General features: G+C 43.2%; 1 protein-coding gene across 1 annotated transcript in view; it reads right to left on the minus strand.

Annotated features, from left to right (window-relative positions):
* CCP110 (centriolar coiled-coil protein 110) overlaps positions 1–19,160 on the minus strand; it is a 108,393-nt gene that overhangs the window by 34,474 nt on the left and 54,759 nt on the right. Inside the window, exon 4 of the mRNA XM_068244744.1 lies at positions 5,787–7,323. Within this exon, the coding sequence (XP_068100845.1) occupies positions 5,787–7,323 (1,537 nt within the window). The remainder of the gene's footprint in view (positions 1–5,786; positions 7,324–19,160) is intronic.

Raw genomic sequence — 19,160 nt, forward strand, 5'->3', positions numbered from 1 at the left:
ATTGTCTAAAAGGAAATAAACATGACAGCCTCTATACACCTCTCTCTTCAGTTCCCCTTTAAGTAATGCCAAGTTCAGATATAATCAGGTGCTCCTGATAAAGCACACTGATTACAATACTAGCAGAGAACATCTTTTGGGAACTTGTCTCATTTAAATCTCTAATGTGCAAGTTGTAAAAACACAATTTTCATTTGTTAAATTAGATGACTGAAGGGCTCATGGCTTTGTACAGCGATAAGCATTAAAGTGAACCTAAACTCCGAACTCTCTCTAAATTATAAGCAACAGCATAACCACCTTTAAAGAAAAATATTTAGTTGTTACAGCTTATAGAACTCCAACAGAGATCCAGCAGTGTTTACTTCCTGGTTTCCTGGGAGCACAGAAAGGGTTAACCTCCTGTGGTAACATATTAGCACAGAACCTTGGTACAGTCGGCACAGGTCAGACAGAACTAACAGCCTTAATTTACACTTGCTGGTTACTTTCAGATGAAAGATAAATAGACAGGCTGTTCTCTGTAAACACACAGTGGATTTTGCTGTGCTTTCCTTGTCTCCTGTGTAAGAGTTTAGGTTTACTTAAAAGAAAAAAAAAATTGTTCTAAAGAAATGTGTTCTATTCAATATTCTATTAGGTTTCTGATGATATAATTATTGCACAATGGTAAAACAGGAAAATATAGGTGGCCATACATTGGCAGAAGACCATCCATCTCTGATTCAAATCTGATCAAAGGGATTTATTCCTGCCACACGCTGCAACTAGATTTTTAAAGGACACACGAGGTGACATGTGACATAATGAGATAGACACGTATGTAAAGCGCCAAGCACACAAATAACTATGCTGTGTTCCTTTTTTTCCTTTCTCTGCCTGAAAGAGCTAAAAATCAGGTATGCAAGTGACAGTTTCTGCCTGCATCAGGACTGGGTCAGACCCTCCCTGATAAGGAATTGCAGCCATAAAACATTTTCCTGGCAGAAAATGGCTTCAGAGAGCAGGAAAGAGATAAAAAGTATCAATAATTCATGAATTTTAGCTGTGGCATACTGCAATGCATGTGTCAATGAAACAGTAAAAACTTAAAAAGTAGACTTAAAAATAAAACTGTTGGATATTTTAAAAAGTCATTTTTAGGAGGAAGATAGATACAATTGCTTATCTCTTAAATGTATTTTCTCCTCGTGTGTTATTATACTAGTATTTTAGCTAGAAATGCTTTTGGTTTTTTTACAGTGTGATCAGTGCTATGATCATCAACTGTAATTACCTTAAAGCAGCAATCCAAATCGCTTTCTACTTGAATGAAACCTCGGATTGCATTAGATCACTAGGCTTGAACTGATGATCACTGAGCCTCACACATTTTTTTAGACCTGCAATTGAAGCAACTCTGGCATTGATGTCCACCGAGCAACTCTGAGCCAACTTTCTAGCTGGGAGTCCATTTCAGATGGAGACCTGTGTTAGACAACTATACAGCCTGCAAAATCAATTGAGGCTTCAGCTACAAGGCTGCAATCAGCTTTAGGCTTGGTTCACACTTGTGTTAGAGTGGCAAGTGGATCCATGAAAATGGATCTGATCACCACTCAATTGGATCCATTTGCTTTCCGCTGCCCCTGAGTTCCCGTTCCACTGTTTCAGTTTTCTCTAATTCCCCCCAGAACCCCAAAGTGGATTTTTCGAATTAGATTGTTCCGTTTCTTCACTAGTGTGAAGAAATGTTCAGTTTTTCTCATTGCCCCCAATGCAGCGCTTCAGCTTCCATTCGACTGGGCTCAGCGGCCCGGAAAATAACTGCAGGGAGGAAACTTGCGGTCTTGTTTGAACAGACGGATGTGAACGGCCATAGGTCAAAACTGAATCCGTTCCCAGCCGTTCCCTTCCGATCCGGGAACAGACCGCTTTTTACCACTAATGTGAACCGGGCCTTAGATCTCTTCCGAGGACAGGACAATGGAGAGCAGCAATGATCTGCTGATCCCTACTTTTCAGTAGTGTTGTTCGAATTCAGGACATGGTAGTTCGGAACCTGAACATCCGCATTCAGCACAATTTCAGCGCTGATGAAAATTAGCAGGATGGGGTGAGTTTCATTTAATTCTGTTACTTCCTCCTTCCGAGCTGGAAAGAGTAAGTATCAGAGGTAAATGAAACCCACCCTGTCCTGCTGTGCATGTAGGTGTTCAGGTTCCAAACCAGTGTCCTAAATTCGAACAAAACTTTTCAGATGGGTAACCCGATGCAAAAGTGGTAAATTGGTGTTTGGAAAAATAACACCTTGTTAAAGTGGTCTGAAACTCTGACACAACATTCAATAAAAAGGTGTTTTCCTACTTTTTATTACTCATACAGTTATCATATTTGCTTTTGTGCACAAGTAATATTGTCTGTTTACAAATTACAAGTTTCCAAAGTGTAGTTTTTCTTGCCCTGAAAGCTGGCATTGCAATTATTTTTCTATTATAACTGCTTTTTATTATATTAAAATCATCTGATGAGCTATTCTGAACACTGTGTGTGCCTGAAGCAGAGGCAGTTTCTCAGAGAGTGTTTGTTAAACACACATGTATCAACACTGGAATGTACACAAAAAAAAAAACAAAAAAAAAAACAAAACACAACAACAACAAAAAAAGATAGTGTTATCTCCAGTTTGGATGCGAATTTGAAGCTGAATAGCAGGACAAAGTACTTTGTTTAACCATTTCAGTGACGTTCTGCTAGAATTTTTTTCTGGGATAGTAGCTTTAAAGATGTGAGGAATCTTTTAGAGCTAAGTAGAAATGCTGACTTTCAGACCCCTTTAATCACTATATTGCTCCAATGAACACATTTGGCACGTCATAAAGCAGCAATCGGATGACTTTTGTAAAACTATGCAAGTCACTTATTGTCATCAAAAGTGGTAATCAAGGGATAAAGGCAAACTCTTACAAAAGGTGGCAATCATTAAGCTGCAAATAATAATAATGTCAAACTGATTTTCCGAACAGTGCTGCTATTGCAGCAAAAATTACAGCATTTTTGTGGAGATCAGTTTTATCACCTTTATAACTAGGCACCTACACGAGAAATAAAAAGTGGAAAACAAAAAGAAAAACAGACATATGTGGTAAACAAGGAAATTTTAAGATGCATTTCCTGCTGTCTCTTTCTGTTCTATGACCAGTTATAACTTTACTAGTGAACACCCTAATTACTGCAATTCACCAAGCCCAACGCCTCAGAGTCATACTGAGCTCTTATTCAAGGCTCACATCACCTCATTCTGTCACTTCCATCTCAAAACACAGCACAGATCCATCCTTTCCCCTCTCAGAAGATGCTCCTAAAATATTTGCCCATGCCTTGGTTATTTCCCATCTTGACTAGTGCAGCATCTTCCTCTCATATCTACCACACTGGCTTCTCTCCAATCCATTCTCAGCTATTATGCTATTCACCTCTCCTCCCCCTCCTCAGAGAAATCACCCTTTTTGCCAAGATTTGCATTAGCTACCTATAACGTAAAGAATCATGTTCAGACTAGAGTACTAAGTCTCACTATCCAAGCAGTCAGGAGCTATCTTCTTAACACTTTCCAGATATCATCCAATGCTGAATCTTCTATCATCCATTCTAGTCACCTACTTCCATCTTGATATTTAAAGTGGTATGAAACCCAACATTTCTTCTTTGCTCTAAAAGATTATTTACAGCATATTATATACTATCACCATTTTTTTTTTTACTAGAACAGCATTCAACTAGTTAATCACAGGACATTCAAGCTCCCTGCAGGGAAAGCTGGACTGGAGATATCATTATCTTGTGTTTACTTAATTGTATCAAGTGAGGAATGTAAACATTCTCTGGCAATTCAGACACTCCAGAACACAGACAGATACTCAGAAAGCATTTCTGGGTACATTAAAATATGAATACTCCAGTTATTAATAAAATGCAATGTCAGCTCGCAGAGCAAAAAAAAACAAAAACAAATTGTACTTTGGGAACTTGTAATTTCTAAATGAATAATACTTATGCACAAAAGCAAATATTATAACTGTATGGGATATAAAAAGTAGGAAAACATGTTTTTATTGAATATTACGTCAGCGTTTTATACCGCTTTAAGATTTTACACAGGCTTTACCTGCTCTTCCACACTAAATAAGTTGTTGGGAGTTTAGACACTTTCAAGTTTATCCTTAAAACTAATCAAGCAAGCATATAATACACTGTATGCTATTTTTTACTCATGCAAGCAACCTCCCATTAGGCTTGCCATCTCCTCAGCTTCAGTTGCGTCACCTTACCTAGTTTTTTTTTAGCGCTCTATTCTCTAGATTATAAACTCGTTAAGGCAGGGCCCAGCACCTTATCACATGTGGTGTTACAATTGCTGCCATTTAGCTCCATCTTAATTGCACTGGCGGTCGTCAGACGTGCCACTAAACTGCTTGGCAGGCACGGACTTCAGTAGTCTGTCTGAAGGAGGCCTTAAAGTGAATCCGAGATAAACTTTTACTCATTGCATAATTGTGTTCCCTACATATAGTTTATAGGGCATTCCTCAAGCAAAATACTTTTGTTTTGTTTTAATACTCGAATTCCCTATAAACTAAACAAGCCTCGCCCACAGCTTTTTCAGAGTGCTATGGCACTGTAGCAATGGCTTATGGGAACTCAGTCTGGGCAGTAGGTTACTAGCCAGAGATTTCAGAGGCAGAGGGGAGGAGAGGGGACTGAATTTGTCACAAGCTGAGGGCTGGAGATGCTATCAGCTTGCCTGTGTGTAATGTGACAAACAAAACATGGCTGCTGTCATTGTATCACAGGAATAAATAATCATAAACTGTTGAAGCTGTTTGCAGCTAGATTTGCTGTGTAAACTATCTAAACTTTAGGTAAGATATATAGACAAGTTACTTGTTATAGTTAGTTTTTCATCTCGGATCCGCTTTAAGGTGATCCTAGGGCTGGCTTTTCCCAAATCCTCCCAAAAAAAGGGGTATAAAAGTAAAAATAAAAAAAAATAAAAATTCTATTTTGTAGCTGAATTGCACTTATATAGAAAGAGAAAAATGTTTCCTGGGAACAGAGACAAATAGCACTGCATTAATATGCTTGGCAATAGTGACAGGTTTTTTTTTAGTGCAACATGAATCTAATTGAGCACGTATTCCACTATTGGACCATCTGAATACATTTGATATGGGGGCACTAATGTAAAGGACAGAAGGTATTCATATGGAAAAGGATAGGCCATACAAACTAGTGTGCCCACTACATAATCCAGATAGAGATAGTGAGGCAAATTGATTAAAACCATCAAAAGCAGAATTGGAACAAATCTAGAGCACAGCAGGTGCCGACGTGGAGCAGTTACTCAGTGTAACCAATCAGAATGCTTAAGACTTCTGGTCTATTTTTGGATCAAATATTTGGTAAGAAGTGAAGCCATGTGCTTGGGGGTCACTGTCCTTTACAGAGCCTGCAAGCCAGATCTTTAAATGAGCTCAGGGACACGCACTGGATCCTTGGCCGAGAAGTCCCCAAACAGCCGACTTGGCCGAGTTCCATCTTCCATGTGTATGCAAGAGAAATCCAATTGGCTAATAGAGAGCCAGTATCTTGTATGTATAATAGCTGCATATAAAAGACAGTTACTGATCATTCAGTAAAGGTACGGGCTTTTATTCATTATACATATTTTTATCAAAAAAGACACACACTTATCAGTTAGGTATGTTAATAAAAAAAGAACAACCTGACCAAATCAATTTTCTTACCAAAAGTACTGTTTGGCGAGGGTTCCCGTTTTGGGATATGCAAGGAGGCACTGCGACTTCTCTCATGAAGCCACGGTTTCTCTTCCACAGAGGGTGGTGAGGTCTCTCTCTGTGTACTTTCCAAGTCAAGCTCAAGACGACGCTTCACCTGAATATCAAACTGACTACTCATGAGCTGCTCCCTTGTGGTGGAAACATTGGGGGTGTCTGTGACTTGATTTGTGCTCTGGCTCTGCATTAAAATAGGAGATGGAGTTTCTACATCATATGATTTATTAAGCTCTGCCGGTGAATTACGCTTCACTTCCAAATGAAAATATGGCTTATGGGCACTGTCCACATCTGTGCTTGCGGTATCAGTATGCTGAAATGGTGTGTTCTCTGCTCTGCATGGTGGAGTATGGGGGTTATCTGTGTCAGTTCTTGTATTAACAATTCCATTGTTCTGATTCACCTTACAGCCTAAAAGGGTACTTCTTGATGGCCTACTTAAACTGGGACGTAACTCAACATTTTCGCTAAAGGAATGTCTTTTCATAGAAGAAATTGAGGCACTAGGACCCTCTAAGTTTGGGACAAGGTAGAAAGGTGAGGTTTCCTCTGGTTTTTCAGGATGCGCCGACTCCTGTATTTTACCTTTATCTTTAGGACTTAAGTCATAAGCATTCACAGGATGATTGATAACAATATTTCCTGCTGATAAAGGTCTGGGTCGCCTTCTGTGCATTTTAGGACTTAAACTTGGCTCCGGGCTGGGCAGTTTGGAATAGGAACCAGTGAGGCTTTTGACAATGCTACTGTCCAATTCAAGCATACATGCTCTTTTTAGTTCTTCATCTGACTCAGTATCAGCTCCTGATGAGGTTTCTGGTCTCAGAAAAGTGTCCACTTTTGAGAAGGTTGGCAAAAAATGTGCGGTTGAATTATTACTTTGATTGGAGGCAGCCTGTAGCAAAGTATTTGATTTATTGAGGGATGGCTTGTCAACCATTAATGGGCTGCAGCTTCTGCTCCTGCTTGCAATCCTAGCTTTCTCTTTTAAAGAGTCACTTATTTTAATGACATCATTTTCCTTGTCTGAGTGGCTTTCCATTGATCCTCCCTTTGAACTATTCTTCAAGCTTCGCCTGCTTTGTTCCCTTTCTATATACTCACGTGACTTCTTCAAGAGGTTCTGTAGACTCATCACATATGGATCTGGTGCTTCTTTGGCTGTAGCAGTTAATTCATCTTGTGAAACGGAGTTCACAGCATCCTCTGTTATATCAGCTTTTTGACTATCTGTGAGTGGACTTTTGCTCTGCATTAAGGGCATACAATCGATACATTCCCTTGTGTCAAAGGATTTTAGTTGCTTCACAGGGCTAGATATAACGTTTTCCAAAGACTTTTCATACTTTGCAGGTCCATTCTCGGATGAGAACATCGGCAAGTTAATGGCATTTGGGAGAATTGTAAAGCCATTCATGCTTTTCGAACCTGAACTCTGTTCCGTTTCACTCTCTGTATTGGGCAGAAAACTCTGTATAGTTTTTACCTATAATGACAAAGAAAACAATGACTGAAATGATGATTCAAAATCATATTTCATAAATATTTTTTAAGTACACCTAAAATGATCCTGTAAAATCACAGTTTTCCTATGTGATAGTAAGGCTGTATAGCATGCAGAATTCCTACGGTATGCAAAAATAGCTGCTACCACAAACCGGGCTTAACTGAACCACAGCGAGTCACCACAGCTGGATAAGAATTTGACTAGGACTGGACTAGTACTTACAGGCCTCTAACCACCCGACAGCTGCCTAAAACGAACCATACAATAATCACAACATTTTCCATCGTAATTTCATCGATATTAGGATCCATTTAACAATCGATCTAATGACTTTAAATCAATCAAGCAATGTCAATAAACTACCAACACATTCTGAACTATGTTATGATCAATTAATAAAAAAAAAATTAAAAAAACCTGTTTGCTTTAGGCCTCTTTTCCACGGACTGTTGATAGGCAGTGAAATGCCTCTCAAACTCTCAACAGCTAACTGCTGCCTGGTAACTGCTTGCTGCTGCCTGGTAACTGCTTGCCGAGAACACAGCTCAACAGTCCATGGAAATGAGGCTTTAGACATTGTGGGAGAGTTGGCACCTTTGCACACATATGGTGGTATTGTCCAACTGTAAAGCAGTTTTGGGCCGAGTATAGACTGTTACTGGAGGCGGTCGTTATTCAATTAGGCGTATATAGCTTTTTATTGTATTTTATTGTAGGTGCACTGGACAGCGCGTTTCACGGCAAAAGCCGCTTCCTTCGGTCAGTATCGTGCCTTGAAAAAAAGGGTAGTAAGTTTAGGGTGCCATTAAAAAGGTTTTTAACAGTGCCCAAGACTTACTATCCTTGCTTTCAAGTTACGATACTGACCTGAGGAAGCAGCTTTTGACATAAAATGCGTCATCAAGTGCACCTACAATAAAATGTATTGAATTTTACCAACAAATCTGGTCTTTTCTGAAACAAAACACCCTAAAGGTAGGATACCTATAAGGTTTTAGCTTTGTTAGCTATATAAGCCTAATTGAATAACAGCCACCAGTAACAGTCTATACTTCAGTGTTCTCCCCAGAGCATATTACCCGGGGCGGCGCGCCCGGGTAAGATTGGCAGCCGCCCAGGTAAAATTCAGCCACCCGTGTGGCATAATTAGCCAGGCATCTGTCCACCAGAGACCCGATTCTGCCGTTTTATTACATGCGTGCGGTAAGGTCCCGGGTAGCTGAAGGCTCTTTTTCCTTCCTTCCTTCCTTCCTTCAATCAGCCAGTCAGCATGTTTACTCCTTGGTGCCTCCCCCAACCAGTAATAACAGAGAGGAAGCGTGTGCTCCCCGCCCCTCACAAGTCCGTCTAGCCAGCAGCAGTCGTCACACCAGGCAGGAGAGATCATCCTTGCTCCACATACAGAAAGCACGGGCAGAGTGCACGGCACGTTACACAGTGACAGCTCAGTCACTCCAGCACGCCCGTACTGCAGAGGACCTCTAATTAGAGATGGCCTGAACATCTCTGGACCTTCTACTACTTCCGGGTCGCTATGACCCGGAGTAGTATGCCTGCGCTGCCCGGCGGAGCGCGTCCTAGATCGCTCTCCTGTTGCCGGGCACTCTCTGCGCGTGAGTGTAGAGTCATTTAGGACGTCACGCACATGCGCAGAAAGTGCCCGGCAACAGGAGCGCGATCTAGGACGCGCTCCGCCGGGCAGTGCGGGCGTACTACTCCGGGTCATAGTGACCCGGAAGTAGAAGAAGGCCCAGTGATGCAGAGATGTTCGCTGGCGAACGGTTCGGGAACCGTTCACGACATCTCTGCCTCTAATTAACTCTTTCAACTTTACAAGGCATCCAGGTAATTAGCTTCCAGCAACAGCAAACAAACAAGTAGCACACGGACTACAGTATACCGCTTCTCAGTAATTCAAAGAGAGGTCACTAAAGGAATGTGGCGCCTTAATGGGGAGAAGTGTGTATCCATGCAAAGTCAAGAATAGCAAAAAAGTGCCAACTTATCATTGTTCAATAAAAGTGACAGTCTCATAATAATACCTTAAAGGACATTTGCACTGGGGGTAGAGATTAGATCTACTTAGCTGGGACTTCTTCCAGCCCCTAGCAGTCTTATCTAGTCCCTTTCTGTGGTTTTGCTGCCCTTCAGGCTGCTGCTGTCCCCTCCAAATGATCCCCAACTACAGCTGGTTGCATGCAAAGTCTCATCTGTGCACCTCTCTCGCTCATGCTCCTGTAGTCTGGAGCATTCTGCGTTTGTGTAGTTAACAGCGATAACCTGCAAATCGCAGTGCTCATTTCCTACTATTATACTTTTTTCTGAGAACTGCAATCATCGGGCGATCGTGCTCTGTTTCCGGCAGTTATACAGCACTAACACTGGTAGTGGAAATTGTAGGTTGCGTGATCACAGCGCGATTGCAATCTCGCTTTCCTAGTGGAAAAGGGCGCTTATTTCTCCACCCAGCTACCTTTTCATGCCACCAGGCTGAAAAAATTGCTGGGGAGAACACTGTACTTCGTGTATACCCCTAGCTTATGGGAGATTCATGCTGGGATTTCCTCCTGGCACAAGAATCTCTTTTTCTCCGGAGCAGCGACCACCACTACACCAATCAAGGCCGAGTGGAGACAGTACTTCTCCACATGCACTAACAAATGGTTGCCTCACACAGCAACCCACCTTTGTGAGTGAGTATAGTATACACTTCTGTACTAAATATTCTGGTGACCTAGTGATATTATGCCAGATCGGTCTCCCGGTCTCCATGTGCTTTTTTCGTTTCAAGTCTACAGTTTTGAGCTGAGGTTTCTTCACCTATAAATACCCTTGTTGAAAAGTCTTTACCTCCTGATCCAGCTATGCTACTATTAGGGGACAAGCCCTGGGGAGGGAGGTTCCCCCAGCATCGCTTGGCTCAGCACATTGCCAAGGCAGTCAGATTACATATTGCCTGACACTGGCTACACCCTACTTTATCATTAGACAAAACAAAGCAAAATATCAGATATTCTCATTTCTGAGTGACTTCTGTCCATAGTCAATGACACAATGGAGATAGTTACAAAAACTTGGCAGCCTTGGCTGAGGCCCAAGACTCAAGGTCAATGACCTGTATAATATTAGCTTACCCTTTTTAGTGGAGTCCATTTCCTGCATTAACAATACAACATTTCATACAATTGCCTGATGGAAGTAAAAAAGTCTCTCACCATATGGAGGTCATGCACTATAAATGTATCCTCATACCCTGTTGCTTTTTGTTGTTATGTATTCTTGTTCTTGTTTTATGATACCAATGGAATGGTCCCATCAGGGCGTTCTACTACTTAGTGCATGTTTATATAAATAACTTATTTACTCAATAAAAAACTCTTTGAAACAAAAAACAAACAAACAAACAAACAAAAAAAAACAACCTACAGTAGTTTGTGTAAATATTCGTAAAGTGATCAATCTTAAGGTGCCCATTAATGGTACAATTTTTCTTCAGATTCGATCTTGAGATTCAATTTTTGTGATCGAATTATATAGAAAACTGCCTTGTGAGTTGTGCAAATCGACGTCAAACGATTCTTTGGTTGATTGGAAAAGGAAAAATGTATAGATCCAAAAGTTGGATTTTATGATCGAATCAGAATGTAAAACCTTCTTAACCCATTAGTAGCTTCAAACAAAATGTTTCATTTGAAGACTGCTGTGCAATGTAAACCTCGGCCAACAAATCTTGTTTGCCTGCCTAGTGCAGCTAAATGAGTGGGTGGCAGGGAGCAGTTATAGCTACCTGTTCTGGGCAGCTTCTTCTCTTCCTCCATCCCCAGCTCTGAACTTCCAGCAGGTCTTCTGGGTCCCGATCATATGATATCACGAGATGGGGATCCAGAAGACCATGTCAGCATTACAGCACCACCCAGTGGTGGAAGAGGGGTAATGGAAGAGACTCTTCCATCACCCAGTGGCGCTATAATGCCGACATGGTCTCCTGGACCAGGTCATATCACGTGATCGAAACGGAGAAGACATGTCGGGGTTACATCACCACTGCAGTGGAAGAGAGAAGAAGCCGATTCAGACGTTCAGACAGGTAATTGTCTGGAATATGCAATTCAGTTCTGGGCACCACATTACAAAAAAGATATTGCAGTTTTAGAGCAGGTGCAGAGACGAGCAACAAAATTGATACGTGGGATGGAAGGTCTCACTTACCAAGAAAGGTTAGATAAACTGGGTTTATTTAGTCTTTTCTCTAGACGCCTTAGAGGGGATCTAATTAACATGTATAAATACATCAGAGGGCAATATAATAGCTTGGCGGATGAGCTTTTTGTCCCTAGGCCTTCTCAAAGGACTAGAGGACATGATCTGCGCATGGAGGAAAAACGTTTTTTCCATTCATTTAGGAAAGGGTTCTTTACAGTAAGAGTGATTAAGATGTGGAATGCATTGCCACAGGAAGTCGTTATGGCAAACTCTATACCTGCATTTAAAGGGGGCTTAGATGCTTTCCTTGCGTTGAAAGACATCCATGGCTACAATTACTAGGTAATGCCTAATGATGTTGATCCAGGGATTTTATCTGATTGCCATCTGGAGTCGGGAAGGAATTTTTCCCTTTAGGGGCTAATTGGACCATGCCTTGTAAGGGTTTTTTCCGCCTTCCTCTGGATCAATGTGAGGGAGCAGGCTGGTGTACTTTATACTGGTTGAACTCAATGGACGTATGTCTTTTTTCAACCAAAATAACTATGTAACTAAAAGCTCCCTGCCGCCCACTCTGCATACCTTGCTGCTTCAGTATGCAGAGTGGGTGGTATCCCTAGCCTGCCAGGATGGAGGGGGGGCATACTTCCTCAGTGGCGCAAAATAAATAAATAAATAAATCAGCCCTTCAGCTAAATAAAGTTTTATTTGATTTGGCTGCTAATGGGTTCAATTGTTCCGTTAACCTCCTTAGCGGTAACCCCGTGTGTGACACGGGGTAAGCCGCCGGAGGGTGCCGCTCAGGCCCTGCTGGGCCGATTTACATAATTTATTTTTTTTTGCCAGCACCCCGATCGCCGCCGCCGTGCGCCCGATCGCCGCTATCCGGTGCAGCGCCCCCCCCCCCAGACCCCTGCGCTGCCTGGCCAATCAGTGCCAGGCAGCGCCAAGGGGTGGATCGGGTCTCCCAATGACGTCCCGACGTCGGTGATGTCATTCCGCCCCGTCGCCATGGCGACGGGGGAAGCCCTCCAGGAAATCCCGTTCTTTGAACGGGATTTCCTGATCGCCTATCGCCGGAGGCGATCGGCGGGGCTGGGGCGATGCCGCTGAGCAGCGGCTATCATGTAGCGAGCCCTCGGCTCGCTACATGATTTAAAAAAAAAAAAAAAAACTGCTGCGCTGCCCCCTGGCGGTATTTTTCATACCGCCAAGGGGGTTAATAGGAACATTCAACAATAACTGCCTTCTGATTCGTTTTGATTGTTCAAAGCGTGTTAATTGAATCTGAAGGAGAAATTGTACCGTTAATGGGCACCTTTATATAGAGCTATCCTTTGATGGATTTTAGCCCTTGATATTGATGGAAAGTATTTAACACTATCTTTTTAATTGACGATGGATTGGAGATATCCAATGTTTAATCAGGAAAAAAATAAGTTGTACAATGAATGGTTACCATAAGCCTTAATATTGGCGCAGAGACCATACAATGACATTACCAGAGTCTGTAAAAGGAAATAACCAGCACGGAAGCAGCATAGTAGAGGCAGTAAAGTTGACAGATTGCAAGGATGGCCTTCCAAACATGAACGTTTAATCAAACCCTTGGGGCTGCCCAAGGATCACAAGCAGGGCTGTGGAGTCGGTCCAAAAATCCACCGACTCCGACTCCTCAGTTTAGGATTCCACCGACTCAGACTCCTCTAATTTGCATATTACAATTTTGTTGATTAAAAGTATGTAACATGAAATTCGTCTCTTAACTACCAACGCTTAGGAATTTTACAAGACAACTGAAGTGAGAAGGATATGTATACTACTATATTTATTCCTTTTAGACTAAAACTAGTCCTTGGTAAGAGTACTTGTAAAAGGTACAAACCGGAACAAAGAACATCTATCAGGCCCTAGGCAATGTAAGTGTGGGTACATGTAAGAATGATGTGCAGGTACTCTGCAGGGGAAGAAGGAGATTGTAAACAGACAACACCTCTGTGTTCAATGTGCACAACATTCTCAGTGGATTCCCTGCAGCTCTGTGGGGAGTGCAAATGTAGAGTATAGTACTACTGTGTAACAAAGTAAACCTGAGACAGATTAAATTAAAGTTTTATACATACCTGGTGCTTCCTCCAGCCGCCTTCAGGATAATCAGTCCCTCGTTGTCCTCCTCCACCACCTGGATCTTCTGCTATGAGTCCAGGTACTTGAGCCAGTCAGGCGTAGTGCGCATGCACACACTCCGCCGCCAGGAGCATACTACACCTGTGCAGCACTATTGCGCAGGTGCAGAATGTTCCTGGCTGTGGGAGCGGCATGCGGCTGGACAGCGCTGACTGGCTAAATTACCAGGACTCATAGCAGAAGATCCGGGTGGTGGAGGACAGCGAGGGACTGATTAGCCTGAAGGGGGCTGGAGGAAGACCCAGGTATGTATAAAACTTTACTTTTCATCCGTCTCAGTTACCCTTTAATTTGTAGTCACCAAACCAAATTTTAATAACATATCAAATTATTTGATTTCATCAGCAAAGGGAGTGCATACATTTGCATAAATCAGCATCAATGCAGAATTATTTCCACCTCATTGACCATCTCTATTAGTGACACGGCTACACATCAGGCTTTATACTTACAGCATAGATGTTATTTAGTATATATAAGAGATTCCTGTGTACACATCATATATACAGTCACAATCAGATATGTATATCTGACCTTAAAAATACGGGGACTGCTTTATTGAAGCAGCACAAGTAACTAATTTTGATTGGTTTATTTCATTTTTGTGGACTAAGCACAGCTATTACTGTATTTATACTGTATATATACATTACTTTTAATGACTATTATCTGAGAAATAGAACATTTTATCATATCTTCTATTTTAATTACAGTTACAAATTCATTAGGAGTCGGTGCATTTTTTCCCGACTCCGACTCCAGGCACCCAAAATTGCCCGACTCCACGACTCCGACTCCACAGCCCTGATCACAAGAGCCTCATAAGTGAGAGCAGATTGCTCTGCTGAGATAGAAAAGTTATACAATAAGCAGCCTTACTGACAAACAATGACCCAGTGCAGGGTCTCTTAAGCCTAATCTACACGGAGCGATCCGGCGGCTCAATTAGCCGCCGGATCGACTCTGCCGCATCCCCGCCGCGTCCCCGCTCGCCCGATTCCATCCCCCCTCGTCGCCGCCGGCGCCGCTCCTCTTCCGCTCGATTCCCTGCCATTGCCTGCTCGTGGGGAACAAGCAGGGAATCGGCCGCGGCGAGATCGGACCTGTCGTATCTTATCAATCGAGCCGCATCAGCAACTCGATTGATAAGACACATCGCTCCGTGTAGACCCAGCTTTAGGTGGTTTTGAACTGCAGTTAAAATAGGTGTATTGGACAGTAAGACTGCATATATCAGTCTTGCTCTCATTACTCTGCTACTCAAATACACTGGGGCCTGCAGCGATGTGATCAGTTTGATCAGGTGATAGATATGAAAGTCTTAGATTTGCAAAGCTTAGATTTGCTGTAATCACACTCTGTATTAGCACATGATCATAACTAGCAAATCAATCAGCTAATCAAACAAATCACATGCTTTTTCACGAGTTCTCCTAGACAAAGGGCCGGCGGTGCCATTCAGGCAAAGGGGGCAATTGCCTCAGGGCCCCCAACTGCTGCAGCGGCCCCATGATGCCGGACCCTGCTCCCCAGGGCCCCTGCACTCTCCCTCCACTGCTCCCCAGTGCCCCTGCACATTTAGCTGCAGATTAATCGCCCACCTGTCTGTGCCGTCTCCAGCCATGCTGCCTGCCTCTTCTCTATGACCCGGCACAGGTTACACATAACATGTGGTGAATAGAGCAGTATGGCTGGAGACTGCATGGATGGAGCAGTGCAGAGAATGTAAGTGAATAATCTGCTGCTACATGTACAGGGGCCCTGGTGAGCAGTGGGGGTTGATCATCAGGACGGGGATGGGGGGGGGGGTCCTGGAGGAGAGGAGCAAGCTTAAGATTGCCCTGGGGCCCCTTAAATCAGCCCTGCCTAGACATGACCATGACTAATAGCCATGTCTTGCTTGAACATCCACTTTTTCCACATGATCAATTAAACAGAAAGCACAATGGCTACCAGGATTTGGAGAACTTACATCCAACCCTCTGAACTCTAGTACCAAAGAGGTGGAGCCTGGGAGAAAGAATATTCACTGAGGTAAGAATGTGTGCAAGCATTACCCCCACTTCATTAGCATGTATTCTAAACAGTGCTTGCTAAATACCAGTCTAATAAAAGAGAATTGTAAAGTCTAACTGTACAGATCAACAAAATGTCATATTTAAAAAGTCATTCACTTTCTACCTATAGAAGGGGCTCCCTCTGGCTAGTTTTTCTTGGGGGCCAATTATACTCGGAGACTACCTACACTGCTGGTGGAGGGGAGGGGGGGGGGGGTCCATTAGCTACCTATACTGTGAGGTCCATGTAGCTGCCTATTCTAGGAGGCCCCTCTGGCTACCTTTACTGAGGGCTACATCTGGCTACCTAACTTGGGGGAGACCTATACTGTGAAACTATTTCTGGCTACTTAAACTACTAGCCTACATATACTGGGGAATGTTACCCAATACTGGGGGCTTCTCTACTACTTACCCAATACTGGGCAACATATACTGGGGAAAGACACTCAATACTGGAGGCCTCTCTGACTAATACTAGTACTGGGGAGGGGGGGGGGGTGTTAACTAACCCAAAACTACCCAATACTGTGGGGCTAACATACTTCTCGCTGCCTAAAATTGGTGTGGGGGAAGGGGGCACAAAAGTGCCCAATACATTTTTCTTAGTAGGGAGCACCAATTCTGCTATGGCGCCACACGGTTTCTAGCTACGCCCCAGGTACATAGCTTTGGTAAGCTTGTATCATTGACTGGCACCTTCAGCCAACCTACTAAAAAAAAAAAAAAAAAAAAAATAACAAACAAAGAAAACCCCCAAAATGCATACATACCCCTACAAATTCTCACACAAAGTTCCTGGTCAAAACCTCTAATTATTATGGTCAAAACTCCTAGTTAGAACAAATAAACAAGCTACACTTACAAGACAAAATACGGTAGATAGGGACAATGTGGCAGCCAAGCTCAAGTCATACAGCGTCTGTCTCAGTTGATGCTAGAAGCAGGTTTGAGGCAGTCTCGGCAGGTGATTAAGCAGCACAGTATGAGCAGCCTTTCAGCTGCAGGGGGCACATAATGAGCTAAGTGTTTATTGTCTTTCAGCCTGATCTACAGTCTATGTATTCCCAAGCCATGTGATGGTTACTAGGCAATTCATAGTAAACATGAGTCAAGCACTGGTTTTCAGTAATGTGGTCAGTCGATACAAAGGCATACAATGGAGAGATCAACTTCTCAGTCAACTAAATATTGTAGAAAGACTTCACTGGTCAGGTATTAAATATATATTTACAAAATGTAACTCATTCACTCTTTTCAAATGAGATGTCAGGATTCAGTATTGTTGATACTGCTCTTTCAATTAAGATTCACTCAGTTTTGAGTAAAAAAAAAAAAGAAAAAAAAAAGTAAACATTTTGCATATCCTGTATTGCTGAGTGCTGACCAAAACAATGGGGGAGGGGGATGAAGAGACCCTTTCTTGTGCGACGATGTAGTCGCTGCCACTTGCTGGATACACATATCTTTAGAGCGAGTGTCTTGAGGAGGAGCTTGACTCCCTTCTTCTCCTGAAATAGGAGCTTTACACGGAAGCAGACAGATTTTGCCTGTGAGCAAATCTTGCCTTGATAAAAGGGACCCTACGTGGCTCCAAAATGTAGGCCCTATGCTTTTACATGGAACCAATAAAGATATTTCTTAGAATGTACCAGCTCTAAATCCATTTAGAACATTGCAAGAGGGCACCATCCCTCTTTTCTAGCTTGAGCACTCCCTCCACTGGTTTGATCCTTTAGCGCAGGGGTAGGGAACCTATGGCTCGGGAGCCAGATGTGGCTCTTTTGATGGTTACATCTGGCTCACATACAAATCAGTAGGGGTTGATTAACTAAGCTACACTGCTCAAGCAGCACAGCTTACTGTGGCAGCTCAAGTAACATTTTCAAAGTAGTGCACACTACCTGCTGTAGCATGCACTACTAACTTACTCACGCTACCCCAAAACTAATAACAGCTACTCCTATTGTCCCACTCTGGACCCTGTCAGGTCCAGTGATTTTGTAGAACGAGATCCCCACATGGGCCAATAGGCTGTCTGTCACTTGACAGGCAGCCTATTGGGCCAAAGTGCAGGGATCTTGTCCCACAAAGTGAATCAACCCCCAAGTCAGCTAGCTAATTGTACAAGCTGTTAGTCGGTATTTCTCCTGTCTGGCTCTCGGGAAAATTGCTGATGTTGCTGAAACCCAAGAGAAGCTGAAGACGTGTCTGACACTGCCGCTGCCTGGCGGATCAACTGTATACACATCACCATGGCAACAGGAACGTGAGCCCTACTGTCCAAGTTTGAAACATATTGTACGGCTCTCACGGAATTACATTTTAAAATATGTGGTGTTTATGGCTCTCTCAGACAGAAAGGTTCCTGACCCCTGCTTTAACGTGTGCGAGACATTACAATTTTGTTTACAAACCACCCTCTATCTGGAAGCTGACCTTCCTTCAGTACCTGACCATCAATCGTGGGATATACACCAAATAAGGGGGGACTTTGGAGGCTGCCATTTTCAGTTTCTAATTAACAATTCCGGTTGTCTGACTTCTGTGCGGATGCTCTGCCTCTAATACTAAAATTCACTGGCCCCGAATGAGCATGCAGATTAGATCCTTTAACTCTGGTCTGACTACACTGGCTGCATGCTTGTTGCAGGTGTGTGACTCGAAATCAACTAAAGTCAGGACAGATAGCCAACTGGCTTTGGGAATGAAGAAGTCATCCTCCATATTCCGCTCACTTCAGGTTCCCTTTAAAGGAAACATCCGAGCAGCAAAAAAAAATAACATAAAAAAAAAAAAAAAAAGAAGATCTACTTGCTTACAGCCGCTATGTCCCTCACCGCAGCTCCGGTGTCCCGGGATCCCCTCTGTTTCAGACGCCGACCTCGCAAGGTCAACATGTACTGGGTCTGCGCTGCTCTTGATTGCGCCCATGCAGAACACTCCAGACCACGTGAGTGTGATTGACAGCAACGCTCGTGCAGGCGCAGTAGAGGCCGACCTGGTAGAGTCGGCATCCGAAATGGAGGGGATCCTGGAATACCAGAGCTGCGGTGAGGGACATAGCGGCTGCCAGGGGCTGGAGGAAGCCCTGGGGAATTAGATCTCTTGTTTGCTGCTCGGATGTTTTAAGGACCGGGGCTGGTTTCTGTGATCTGTGCTGCGCGGGCTGATCGCCGCTGCTCTGTGTGGCCGAGCGGGGGGGGGGGGGGGGGGGGGGGTTCTGAAATGTGCCATGCTCCAGGTTCTGAAATGTGCCATGCTGCATTTTAGGCTGCCAGGCTAAGAGACAGACTAAAGAAATTATCAGCAAAAGTGGAGAGTCACTTTAATTGTAATTTACACATGGTTACGGACTTTTGCAATCTG

Source organism: Hyperolius riggenbachi, chromosome 7 (assembly GCF_040937935.1).
Source record: "Hyperolius riggenbachi isolate aHypRig1 chromosome 7, aHypRig1.pri, whole genome shotgun sequence".
In the NCBI taxonomy this organism is placed as follows: Eukaryota; Metazoa; Chordata; class Amphibia; order Anura; family Hyperoliidae; genus Hyperolius; species Hyperolius riggenbachi.